The sequence below is a fragment of the Capra hircus genome, chromosome 14 (genome assembly GCF_001704415.2).
Source record: "Capra hircus breed San Clemente chromosome 14, ASM170441v1, whole genome shotgun sequence".
Taxonomy (NCBI): Eukaryota; Metazoa; Chordata; class Mammalia; order Artiodactyla; family Bovidae; genus Capra; species Capra hircus.
Window position 1 is genome coordinate 18112559 of NC_030821.1, and position 13998 is coordinate 18126556.

At 35.5% G+C, this 13998-nt stretch overlaps 1 protein-coding gene across 1 annotated transcript in view; it reads right to left on the reverse strand.

Annotated features, from left to right (window-relative positions):
• Positions 1-13998, reverse strand: part of RNF19A (ring finger protein 19A, RBR E3 ubiquitin protein ligase) — a 52286-nt gene that overhangs the window by 15103 nt on the left and 23185 nt on the right. The window contains exons 2-3 of the mRNA XM_018058303.1: positions 12550-13315; positions 1626-1834 (exon numbers count right to left, since the gene is read on the reverse strand). Of these exons, the coding sequence (XP_017913792.1) occupies positions 1626-1834; positions 12550-13223 (883 nt within the window). The 5' untranslated portion in view covers positions 13224-13315. The remainder of the gene's footprint in view (positions 1-1625; positions 1835-12549; positions 13316-13998) is intronic.

A 13998-nucleotide genomic window follows, 5' to 3' on the forward strand; every position in this document is an offset into this window, starting at 1 on the left:
ATTTCTAGTAGATAATCAACTATAGCATTGCCAAAAATTCTTAACGTGTATAGTTTGTTAACTGATAGCTTTAGCCTGCTATTTTCAGTATATAAAGCACTTTTTTCTCCCCTTTCAAGAAAAGGAACACTTTTACATTAAATTTTCAAGTTGTAAACATTTTTCAAACAGCAGCAGAACAATGAGAACAAAGAATAGCAAAATAATAAAAAAAGAAATGAGAACCAAAGGCAGCTCTAGGCAAACTGGAAACTATATAAGGTTTGTCTTTGTTCTTCCCCCACAGCTGTCTTCAATGAGCAGCACTTCAAGTCCTATAACATTTTTAACCATCTCCACTTAAATAAAATGTAGATATTCCCCAGTCACGCAGTGGTAAAGAATCTGCCTGCAATGCAGGAGAAACAGGAAATGTGGGTTCAATCCCTGGGTTGGGAAGCTCCCCTGGAGAAGGAACTGGCAACCCACTCGAGTGGGAATTTCTTGCCTGGGAAATTCCATGGACAGAGGAGCCTGGCCATGCGGTCACAAAGAGTCAGGCATGACTGAGCAACTGAGCACACACGTAAGTAGCTAAAGGCTATAAACAGTAAGGCACGCCAGGATAGCTTTAGCTGATTCTACAGAGGACAGTTCAGGTATATTCGGCTCTTCCCCGAAATGCTTCTGAAACAATACCTACAAATTATTATGAATAATACCTTTGGAGTTCTACCCTAAAATCTTCAAGCAAGGAAATAAAACAAGTGAATCAGTGAACGAGCAAGAAAATCCATGTCCATTATATAAAATATCAAGTGTTGAATTTAAAGTTTATTTAATTTTAAATTCAACTTTAAATACTGAGAAAGACTTCTTTTTCTAGTAGCATAAAGTACATGACTCTTAATATGCTGCTGGTAGGAATATAAATTACTTTCTTAACAAATTTCTGTATTTTCCAAGTTTTTTCTTTTAATAATCAATGAAAAAAGTATTTTTCTAAAAATGACTGAATTTCCAATAAAAAGTGAAAATTCTATGAATGTACGATGGTCAGACTTTTTCTAATTTTTAAGATTTATGATGTATGTTTGCTCATGTATAGATTTCCAGGCAACTTTAAATTTCTAGCCAAAGACAAAGTTTTCTTAGTGTACTCCTCACCAAGGTATGATTTTGAATCCCTTATCCTGGAATTGGTAATATTGAGAAATAAAAACTGTATTTCATAAAACATGTAAATGAAAAGGATCCAAAAAATACTATTTAAAATGGGTAACTATGTGATATTAGTACAATAAGAAATAATCTCTAAGGAATATTAGTATTTAAAATAATTGCTAAGCTTTGCATAAAACACCTTTATTATAAACAACAGTTTTGGACCACCTTCAGCTATCAGTCATATAAATCATCTGTGACACTTCTTTTTTTCCCTTTCTATTTCTGGACAATAAAATCTTTCCAACTCAATACCACTTTCTTCTACAGAAAAAAATGAGTGCTTCTGGGACAGAAGCGCTAACACGTAGAACACAATTAAAAGGAGACGAGGGACTGAATATTTATTGCATTTCTGAATTAAAATAACAGGTGTTCTGTATGTGTCAAACATTTTACTAGAAGAAGTTAGCTGTAAATACCTGCTGCTCCAGACTCCTGACTGTAACTAATGGATGAAGACCGTATAGTTCTCAGACGTAAACTCTGAGCCCTCTCCTGTCGAGCAGCATCACAGGTCTGATTGGGGTGCCAAATCTGCTTACAGTGGTAGCAAAACTCTGTTCCACAGCCTTCTCGCCCGCAAGTTAATTTTGGACAGCTAGCACATCCAAATGCTATCACAGCATACCTGTAAAGAATAAGAAAAATGATTTAAAATGTGATGTAAAATAAGAGATATTCATTAAGTAAAAAAATTATCCAATTTAAATGCTATTCTTGAAAAAGTTTTATATTTATGCATGAGCTGACAGTCATAAACTCATGAAAACTAAAACTATCTTCCCACCAATAAAAAAATGGGAAAAAATACACAGTTCACAAAAGACATAGAAATGGCTAAAAAACATTGTTAAAGTTTAATTTTCAACTTTTAACTAGGACACCAAACTGTATATAAAGCCTATTCCTAATTTTATAAAAATTCTATTAAATTAGCATTGTATGCACATAGAAAAGACTAAAAATACACCAAAAATCTCAACAGTAGTTTCCCTGGTATTAGAGTTTTTTTCCTCTTTATATACTTATGAGGCCAATTCATACATTTGTGTGTATCTTGTATTTATGCATAAATTCTCGTATTTTTGTTTTTAAGATACATGGAGAAATAGTCTCTGGTCCCAATTAATTTCTCAATTCTCAATCAGGAAATGTGTGGGTTTTTTGCTGTAGATAAAAGACTGAGAACAGCAGATTTGTGACTAATATCTCTTCTCTGAGTTAAAATTTTTGGCACTTTAAGAATTTCTGACTTAAATAAATTCTGGGCACTCTCAGATATTTATCCCAGAGAAGTGAAAAGTTACATTTATACAAAAGCCTATACACAAATGTTTAGAGCAGCTCTGTCATAGCTCCAAACTGGAAACAGCCCAGATGTCTTCAACAGATGATGGTTCAACAATCTATGATACATATATATAATGGGATAGTATTCAAAAACAAAAGTGTTGATACACTTAACAACTTGGATCAATCTCTCTGGGGTATTACGCTGAGTCAAAAAAGTCAATCTCAAAAAGTTATATACTTATGATTCCATTTATATAACATTTTTGAAATAAAATTTTAGAGATGGAAAACAGGTATGTGGTGGCCAGAAGATAGAAATGGGGTGGGGGAAAGGAGTGGGCAGACGCAAGGTGGATGTATTTAAAAAGCAAGATCTTTTAATATGAGCGATCCTTCTGTGATGGAATTGTTCAATACTTTGACTATGATGGTGGGTACACAAACCTACAGGTGATACAAGGATATATAACCAAATATATACACAAAAATGAGTACAAGTAAAACTAAGTAAATCTAAACAAGAAGATTGTGTCAATATTGATATCCTGGTTGTGATGTTGCTTTACAGCTTTGTAAAATTATACTATTGAGGAAAACTGTTTGAAGGATACACAGAATACCTCTGTATTATTTCTTACAACTACACATAAGTACTATCAATTATCTACATAGACCTTTCAATTAAAAAGTGTAGAGTTTCTGGTTCTCTTTGAAAGAAAACAAGTCATCTATGTATAAGAGGCTTTTGTAAATATCAAATATTTTTGCCTAGAAATTTAGGGGAGTTTTCAGGGCTTTTAAACACTAGCTGTAACAGAGATTTTTATTGAATTTCAAGATAATCTATTAAATTATGCAAAATATTAAGAGTAAGGAAGCTTCTCTAATTTTGGACCTCTTGCCCCCTTAGAATCTCACCTTTAAACTTAAATTTTATATATTAAATTCTAACTTACTTCTGATAGGCCATTTTCTAATTACCATCATCTATCATAAACATGTTCAAACATGAATGAATTAAGGCAGTTTAAATCAACACAGGGTAATCTAGGAAAATTTTGTTTCCCTGAGCTCTAAGATTTCCCTGAGGACTTATTCACTGCAGTCTCAATAAAAAGAAAACAATTCTTCAAAGACTCTTTATTTTCTCCCAAGTTATAACCTTAAGCAGTCTTTGTAAAAGTAGTAATTCTGGTGAAAAGAAAATGGTATTCTCTTCTAAATCTCTTCTCTACCCTAATTTTTCTTGAAAAAAGGAAAGAAGAGGAGGGACAGAATGGGGAGACCTGTGTGTGCAGGGCACATGGTAAGACCAAGTATTTTTTTAAGTCAATCACAATTTACAAAAGCAGAAGAAAATTTTAAACTACCAGACTCCACTTCTGCCACTTATTACTTGAATTAAAGTTACACATAAACTGCCTACAACTGAGTTTTTCCAAACATCTAATGAAGTGAAGTCACTCAGTCGTGTCCGACTCTGTGATCCCATGGACTATAGCCTACCAGATTCCTCCATCCATGGGATTTTCCAGGCCAGAATACTGGAGTGGGTTGCCATTTCCTTCTCTAGATCTTCCCAACCCAGGGACTGAACCCAGGTCTCCTGCATTGTAGGCAGAAGCTTTACTGTCTGAGCCACCAGGGAAGTTCTTAAACATCTAATAGGGATTCACTAAAGTTTGGCCTCCCTGGTGGCTCAATGGTAAAGAATCCACCTGCAAATGCAGGAGACACCAGTTCGATCCTTGGGTTGGGAAGATTCCCCTAGAGAAGGATATGTCAACCCACACCAGTATTCTGGGAGATTCCCATGGACAGAGGAGCCTGGTGGGCTACAGGCCATAGGGTCACAAAAGAGTCAGACACGACTTAGTGACTCAACAACAAAAGTATGGCTTAGCCTCAGTATTTAGCCAAGAACAGCTTCAGCTTTGGCCTTGACCTTTTACAAGGCCAAATGAGCAAATGACTGCTTCAGTGACATTTCTAGTACCTCTGTATTTAGAGGATGAGATGGTTGGATGGCATCACCGACTTGATGGACATAAGTCTGAGCAAGCTTCAGGAACTGGTGATGGACAGGGAAGCCTGGCATGCTGCAGTCCATGGGGTCGCAGAGTCAGACACAACTGAGCAACTGAACTGAATGACCACTATCATTTCTACATCCATATAAATAATATATGTCATTTAGATTAAACATTAATATGTGAATATTCATTTTAAAATAAAAGCTGAAAGCCTTTCTAAGACATAACACAGTAGAAATCTAATTACTTTAAATGATGAAATTTTACTAGACAACTTAAGTATATAAGTGTACACTGTGCTGCAAGAAGAAAATGTAATATTTAGTGATGATTGTGAAAGCCAAATTTAGATACAAACTTAAGAGCTTTCAAATTATTAAACAGGGAAACAGATTTATAGTAAATATGAATGTCAAGATTGTTTTAACTAGATAAATTTAGGAAGAAAATATTCTTTCTGAGCAAACAAATATATATAAAATATATGAAGCAGTTTAGCAGAAATTGGGCTAAATCATAATTCTAACCTTTGTAGAGGCTGTTCAGTATACTAGTATATCACTAAGCAGAACTTTTAAGAACTGACAATTTCTAATTAGTGACGTAGGCTATTGAGAGATAGTCTTTCAAGAAAAAGCCTTTTTTGGAAATTCTTCACATCATGATGAGGAGAATTAAAAGCAGAATGTCAATTTTGCCATTTCAAAATTTCACAAGTTCCAAAATCTAGCAAAATATCCATAAAAACATGCTATAGCAAGAAAAGTGAGGACACAAAAACATAGTTTCTTCTCAATAATCAAATTTTCAAACAGCTTTATAAATTCCTTTAAGATGAAAATTTCTTATAGTTTTGAGTCTAGAGACTTAAGTTTGTTGAAAATGACTGCTCGTAGATAGTGCTTATCTATTTGGAACATTTAAAAATATGCAGTAATTATCAGGAGAAAACTAACAGCTGACATGTTAGAGTAATAATCAGTCCTAGCATTATGATGTCAAACATTTAATATCTGATTGCTAAAAAAACAGGATTACCTTTAACCAAATATTTTAATGACTGTGAATTCTGATAATCATAAAAGGGTATTTTGTCTAGAAAGTTTTTCTTATGCTAATAATTACTGAGTGTTTACTATGTAAGTGTTCCATCTTCGTACATATTCAATCCTAACAGTAACTGTTAAGCACATTTCATCATTTTATTGTATAATATATCAAGGAATTAAATGTCCCGAGCATTCACATATTTTGAAAACAGAATGACAGGACTCCTGAAGATGATTTTCATTGTGTGGGAGCCATGCTTTTTTTCCATTAGAAAATAACTCTCAAATTATAATGGAAGCAAATGGTAAAGTATTTGCTTCAAAGAAAATTTTCAATGCTCTAGTGCATTAGGTAAGATTTGTGAAAATAACACGCTCAGCAGTTCACAGAAATAACTGAATAATATTAGTTAACCAACTAAAAGATCTCTAGCTTATACAGTACCCAAACCATGGTTCAGAAGACAGTTCTGTTTCCTTTTATGATTCCTTATTTAACTCAAATCTTAACTTTCCATCTCTATTTTTCAGCTAAAGGTCTCCAGTTACTTGAAATGCTTAAACCTTTCTACTTAGCAGGGGTGGAGGGATAGGAAGAAAGTGGGGAAGAGAGAAAGGAACTGAAACAGAAGAGTTTTTTCAGAAATATTTTCTATTTGTTGGATTACTATAGGTGATCCATACTAAGAAAGAACTCAGTGGTAAAGTTAGGACACACTGAGCAAAATTAAAGTACTTTTTTTTTTTTTTACTATAGGATTTGCTAAGATAGTTTTTTCTTTATTTTTTGTTAATTTTCACAATGTGTGTTGGTTTCTGTCATGCAACAATGTGAATGAGCCATGATACATACACACCCTCCTTCTTATGCCTCCCTCCCTTACCTTCACCCCACCCTCTAGGTCATCACAGAGCACCAGACTGGGCTCCCAGTGTTATACAGCAATTTCTCCCCAACTATCCCCTTTACACACGATAGTGTATATGTGTTGATGCTACTAACATACCAATTGTGTACATAAATAGTAAACACTGTTTTCTAAATTTATTTGACCAAGACATCTATTTCCTGGGAGTGTTTCACAATACTAGAGGTTCCATAAAAAAAGCACTGAGGAAGTAGGAATACCAACTAGGGTTGTATATTCCACCTAGAGCAAATTCTTTATGAAGGAACAAGTAAGAAGAACAAACTATACCTAACATGAAATGTAATCCTAAGAAAGATATAATAATCTCAATAAATGTTTTAATTAAAAAATGAGGGGGGAAAAAACTTTAATCCAGGAGTCCAAGGTAACTTCTCCCCAAAAGCACAAAGCCTTAATTAACAAAATCTTTAAAGAACAAAAAAATATAATCAGAAACGCTGAAATCAGTTGGTCCAGTTAAGGGGAAAAGTCAGGTTTTACATTCAAATCAAAAGGCTCATGATTCCACTAGCAAGAAGTTATTATTATTCCGTGGAAAAGGAGTGACTTAATTTATGTATTTGAGAGACAGTCTAGACAAAGTGAGCTCATTTCCTGGTTCCTCCTTTCAGGATCTGCTTTCCTAGATAGGATGCTTTCTGTTCTGCTTTCCTGTACATGCTGCAGGGAAGGTCTACAGTTGTCGAGAACTGCCCAAACTATTTGCAGAAGTCTGTCTAATTTCAGGATGGGGTGTTACCAAGCCATTTAGGATCCATATCTAAAGCTAACTTCTTTAGCTGACTAATTAGTAAGAGAAAGTTGATATGCCTCCTGTGTCTTATATATCAACTCAGTTCTTGTTTTCTAAGGCACATGTATTTGTTTCCTTGGGAGAAAATCAAAGTTGGATCTGTTTTCTGTTACAAAATTTCTAAAAGGTTAGCTTACAAAAGCATTTCCAGCATGCTGAAAGTTGGGCAAGTTATGGCTAAAACCCAAAGAGGATGGGAATGAGACAGCATAAAACTGTAAAAATACATATTCTTTAGTTCCTAAGCCCATGGTGCAATTCTTTTTTATCCATTATTAACAGTTTCTTCCACCAGAGTAAGTTAGTATTTAGAGCCATTTAAATGTCAGAAAATCCACTCAAAGCTTCACAAACCTGATTACAGTTGAGCACATTACTTTAAAATGGTTTATTAACTGTTCCTAAGATAAACAATTTATATTAATGCATATAGTCAGATTTGTTCATTCAATAACTTTATCGATCATGGGGTGAACCTGTGGTTATAAAGAAAAAAACACTTTTATTTTTGTATTTGTCTTCCTGCTCACAAATATTAAATCACTTTTTATATTCTAGTATAATACATGTTCCTGCATATTCAAAGCTCCCCAGTAAAGTCAGAAGTAGTCACAGGAGATGACATGGATAATGTGTGCTAATAGTAGGGTAGTCTTAGCCAACTGAAACAAGTGATGACAGACACCAAAATGCCAATTTTTTTGCCATTTACCTAGACAATGTACAAACTAAGTCTCCGAGGCAGAAGGTAATAGATATTTTTATCCAAGACAGATTTTATGCTTCTCCTCCTACATGTCCCTCACCACAATCCTTTTCCTCAGCGACGGCCACGGCCAGATTTTTCTCTGAACTTGCACAGACCGGCATGTTCAAGAAGCAGTCCAGCTAACTTCACCCTGATTAGATCACCACAGAGGTTTGGCCCCCCCAGACCCCTTCTCAACAGAGGTTTTCAGAAATACATACTGTCCTTTAAACAAGCTTAATCTTCTCTGGTCCTCAGAAGAGTAGAAAGAATTTTAAGTCAGAAACCCTCAGAGATCTCAAACAGAAACCAGATCAGGTTTTCTTTTTACTCTGAGCTAAAAAGAATTATTTCTCAGTGTGTTAAATAATTCACAGGGTGAAGTAAAATTGGTGTCAGATACAGAAAATGGTCATTTTGATAAGCATCAAATGCAAGAGAAAAGACAAAATTTTACATCTAGCATTTCTGGAAAGAGTCTTTTAAGTATAATGTATTGAATACAATGAAAGGGATTAAAATACAACATGCATAAGCATGCCTGTAGTCCTAACATATACTGTGGGTTAAGCATTGCTATGAATAACTGCCAACAGCCAGATATTTATCAGTATCCCCTGTTCCAGATTTCAGCAATAAATGTAGTTTAAATAAAAAAATTTCCCTCTGCAAATCCAAAGATTTTAGTAAGTTCCAAGAGCAAAGAGATTTTCATCTTTTGTTAATTATTAAAAATGCCCAGTTCCTGGCACATAGGTACATTAAATGGTTTCTGTCCACACTCGTGCTAAGTACAACTGTAACTTTTAATACTGCACGATCTCACGCAGTATTCCATGTTATCAAAGCATACGTATAAATTTTGTCACAAGGTGACCTTTTCCACATAACACAACCAGAAAATCTACAACATACTCAAGTATACAAAATATGCTCTCAACAATCTAGTGTATTAGCATAAAGCGAAAACAAATGAAAATAATCTCTGTGGCATTTTCTTTGTCTTTTGTGGGTAAGACTGACAACCACCAAAACCAAAAATTAATTTACAGCCAAATTAATCATGGCTAATTCTTGTTCAACTTATATAACAAATCAAGTGGTTTTCATAATAAAACAATCTATTAAAGTAAGTGTTTCTATTATTTTGTTAGTTTATATTTGAGTTAACATTCATGTCATCTTCTCCAAAATACTGAAAATACTAAGCCATTTTACTTTTTACCAATGAAGTCTCAACAAGAAAATGTGCAAAATACTTAAAAATTTATGGAGAAAAGTCATACCTATCAAAAGATTTATAAAGAATAATAAAATGAATACCCCCTGCATCTACCACACAAGTTAAGAACAGTATCAGTAGGGTGATCATTTAATTTGCAATCTAACTGGAACACCTGAAAAAGAAAGGTAATGCTATTAAAATGTACACCAGTACCATAATCATGGGGCTTCCCTGGTGGCTCAGAGGTTAAAGCGTCTGCCAGCAAGGCGGGAGACCTGGGTTCGATCCCTGGGCCGGGAAGATACCCTGGAGAAGGAAATGGCAACCCACTCCAGTATTCTTGCCTGGAGAATCCCATGGACGGAGGAGCCTGGTGGGCTACAGTCCACGGGGTCACAAAGAGTCGGACACGACTGAGCGACTTCACTTCAGTTCAGTCCAGTTCAGTCACTCAGTCGTGTCCAACTCTTTGCGACCCCATGAATCGCAGCACGCCAGGCCTCCCTGTCTATCACCAACTCCCAGAGTTCACTCAGACTCACGTCCATCAAGTGCGTGATGCCATCCAGCCATCTCATCCTCGGTCATCCCCTTCTCCTCCTGCCCCCAATCCTCCCAGCATCAGAGTCTTTTCCAATGATTCAACTCTTCACATCAGGTGGCCAAAGTACCGGAGCTTCAGCTTTAGCATCATTCCTTCCGAAGAACACCCAGGGCTGATCTCCTTCAGAATGGACTGGTTGGATCTCCTTGCAGTCCAAGGGACTCTCAAGAGTCTTCTCCAACACCACAGTTCAAAAGCATCAATTCTTCGGCACTCAGCCTTCTTTACAGTCCACCTCTCACATCCATACATGACCACAGGAAAAACCATAGCCTTGACTAGACGGACCTTAGTTGGCCAAGTAATGTCTCTGCTTTTGAATATACTATCTAGGTTCACTTCACTTCATCATAATCATGAATTGGAACTACCTTGGGCAAACCAGAATCTCTTGTTACCTTACTTAGCTGTGGCTTGAGAAGTTCCTTGATTATCCCTTGAAGTTCATATCCCTTCTTTTTCCTCATAAGAGGTAACCATGAAACTAAATGTATTTTATCCACTTTACTGTTAATGAATATTTTTTTGTTTGTTTGCTATTAAGAACATTCTTAAAGATGTCTCCTAAATAGATGTCTCCTGGCACAAAAGTTAAAGAGTTTCCCTCTGGTCTTTAACTAGGAATGGATCTTCTAAGTTATAGGGTAAATGTGTGTTCAACTTTATCAATATAATAGTAGGTGAGCTAACCAATCACCCATATTTTCCTATAGTTTAATTTTTTTCCTTTTATTTATATAACTTACCTCTATAATCTGTTTTGACTTTGTTTTGATTTATTATATGTTGTGACAATCTAATGTTTTCCCCTCAAATAGGTAATTTTCACAATTCTATATAGTGAATATCAATCCTTTCCCAGTTGGTTTGGCATGCTTCCCCCCAGATCAAGTTCTTACACAAGCAAAAATCTATGTCAGCCCTACTCACTGTGTTCTTTCAGGCTGATAGTGTTGATACTATCTTCTATGATGACATGATCCATCAACCCAGCACAAGAGAACACACCTATTTAGTGACCAGAAAGCTTATGCTCTTGGATTTATTCTCTCAATCTCTCCTGGTCACAGGCTGTTACAGATAAGCATCCTTTCAATTTGTTACATCATTTTCTTTTAAAGTATTAAATGCTTAAAGGAACTTGTGAAGCACAACTTATCCTGGGGTTCCATGAAAGACAGAAAATCACACTTTCTCCAGATGAAATGCAATATACTTCTCCCTATTTGAACTCCTGCTATAGGGATATTTGCTATAATGACTTGGATAAGTCTTTTTTTTTAACCTAAAATTTGCAATTGACTTCAATCTACTCTACTGAACGTGCACACCTGCATAGTGAAAACTATTCTACAGGGGTCCATAGGATCAAGAGGGATATAACCGCACCTAAACTGTTCTCTGCTTGTTCAACTTCTTTAAAGGTTACCTCTAGTTTCTTCCCATCTTTTTCTTGAGAATTTAACCCTTCACAGGTCCCAGAGTTTGCTTCTACATAGACCTGGAAGCACAGCAACTTTGGCCCAGTTTAGATAGTATTTTAATATATTATTTGTGATTTATGTTACAGTATGAGCATCCTGCAGTATAGAAGATCATAATACGTATCTGATACTGAATAGTACCTCTGAGTCTTTCACACAACTAATGAACTCATAAAATGTTAAATAATTAGATAATATTTGTAATGCTTTATGTTACCCAGAAATCCTTGGTGGATAGTCAAGTGCTAGTGAGACCTGGGAAAACTGGTTGGAATTTGCACAGGCTATAAACATATTATTACTTTCTTATTTAAAATTACAGGATTCATAGACTAGATGCAACATGAAATTTGCTGCTCAGTAAGCTTTATAATGAATTTGATTAGTCAGAGTCCTCAAATTGTCATTTGATAAAGTGATTTGATAAATTACATTCCAGTCTTGTCTCTGATGATACCCAGATAATCTTGGAAGTTCTGGGTTTTCCCAAACTCCTAACTATAATCTCTGGCTTACTAACGGAATGCTAAATCTTACCTAGTCTTCAGGGCTTTCATTACTCTTGAAAAGCCTATGACTGTTTCTTCCTAGTCCTGACAGCCATACATGGTAAGTGCTGTTAACAGGGGCTGCTGTTACCATAATAACCAAAGATACAAGCAAAAGTATTTTATTTTAAATATTGGGAAAATATTTGTAGTTCACAAACTTGAGGCAAATGAAGTATTATATAACCTCCAGATCTTGAGACTAGTAAGTACTTACATATTCCTACAGGAATACTCATACTGTGGCACACATTAAGAGGCCTTTTGAAAGGGTCATTTAAGTTTATACAAATAACTCCCCCAGCAAAAGCAACCAACAAAATGTCTGACCATTTTATCTATTATACCAAGTAAAAATTCTCCAAGTGGATGGGGAAAATCAATATGACTAGATCCTGTATTCTACCATCTTATCCTTTTCTTCTGAAAATAGCCTATGTGAATACATGATGGAAAGACAATATAAAAATGAACATCTAACACTGTACCTGACACACAGTATATTCTCAATCTATTTTTGCCTATTGAGTGAATTAACTGCTTGGCATGTTAAAACTTTTAAGTAACAGAAAATTCATATTTTATCCATAGAGAAAAAAATAAATTCAAGAAAAATCAAACAAAACCTTCTTACCCACAGTCTGGAGCTGGACACCACCTACAATCAGGATCTGCAACGAGCCACCGTCTAAGCATAAATTCTTCATATTTTTCCATCAAGACATCATCACTTAATATCAAGCGGATATCATGGGGATTAAACCGTTCAGTACATTCTGGGCAACTGATATTAACTCTACTTTCAGAAATTTCTATCCTCAGATATTGCCGTAAGCAATCCACACAAGATCTATGATGACAAGTCATTATCTCAGGAAATCTGTCTTTAGAATGCCGCAAAAGGCACAAGGGGCACTCTATAAAGTCTCCAACTTGTTTGCTGATGGAAGTCAGCCCATTGTCAGAGGAGGTATTTGTAGAGAAAATGGAGTTCTTATCAGTACACATTTCAGAATGTATACTCTCAATACTTGCAATTCCATCCACCCCGCCATTCAGCTCCCTTGATTTACGTTTGTTATCCTTTTTCCTCCGAAACAGAGAGCCTATTGAAATTCTTCTTTTTTTGGGTGCCTTTTTGACTGAAGGCAAGCTCACAGATGAAGCAGAAGATTGAAGATCTCGATCTGAACCCATCTGCCGATGTAAACTCATGTCTAAAATACTCATTAGAATTGAGTCAGGGTCTGTGTTTACACACAGCCCTTCATTATATTTAAAGATAAAATCTATTTCTTGTTCTTGCATTCAGATTAAGTCATGATGTTAGAAAATCCTACTTGGTTCCTTCAGAGAATTCTTGAAAGAGTTCAATTTATAGAAGACTTATCATGGATGTTCTGAAAAACAGAAGAAAACAAAACACCAAGATTATTTAATTGTATTCACCATGTGCATGTCTTTTTAATAAACTTACAAACTCTCTATGAAACGTCAAACAAGTATGTACTTTAATCACTGGTTTTTGGTTTTGATTTTTTAAAATAAGGCCAGTTTAAGGTAGTGCTAGTGGTAAAGAACCTGCCTGCCAATGCAGGAGACGTAATGATACGTGAGTTCAATCCCTGGGTGAGGAAGATCCCCTGGAGAGGGCATGGCAACCCACGCCAGTATTTTTGCCTAGAGAATCCCATGGACAGAGGAGCCTGGCGGGCTATAGTCCATAGGGTCGCAAAGAGTCAGACCTAGCACATAGCACGTTAGCTACAAGAGATATAAAACCAATGCTGATATAACAAAGATATTATTTAATCTTAAGAATCTAATTTGAGTTGACCTTATTATTAAAATCTTGTATAAAACTTCTGATTTTTTAATTACACTCAAACCTCAATGATTCCCACTGTCTTTAGGAGTTTTTTAAAAACTGACTATAAAATGTACATGCAAATATGAAGGGCTGAGAAGAGCTTATGCAACTCTGAAGAACAGTGTGTATGTGGAGAGGGACCAGACTGTCTTACACTGGCAGAAATAATGACTCATTATAAAGTTACAGTAACTAGGAAGACAGTGTGGTACA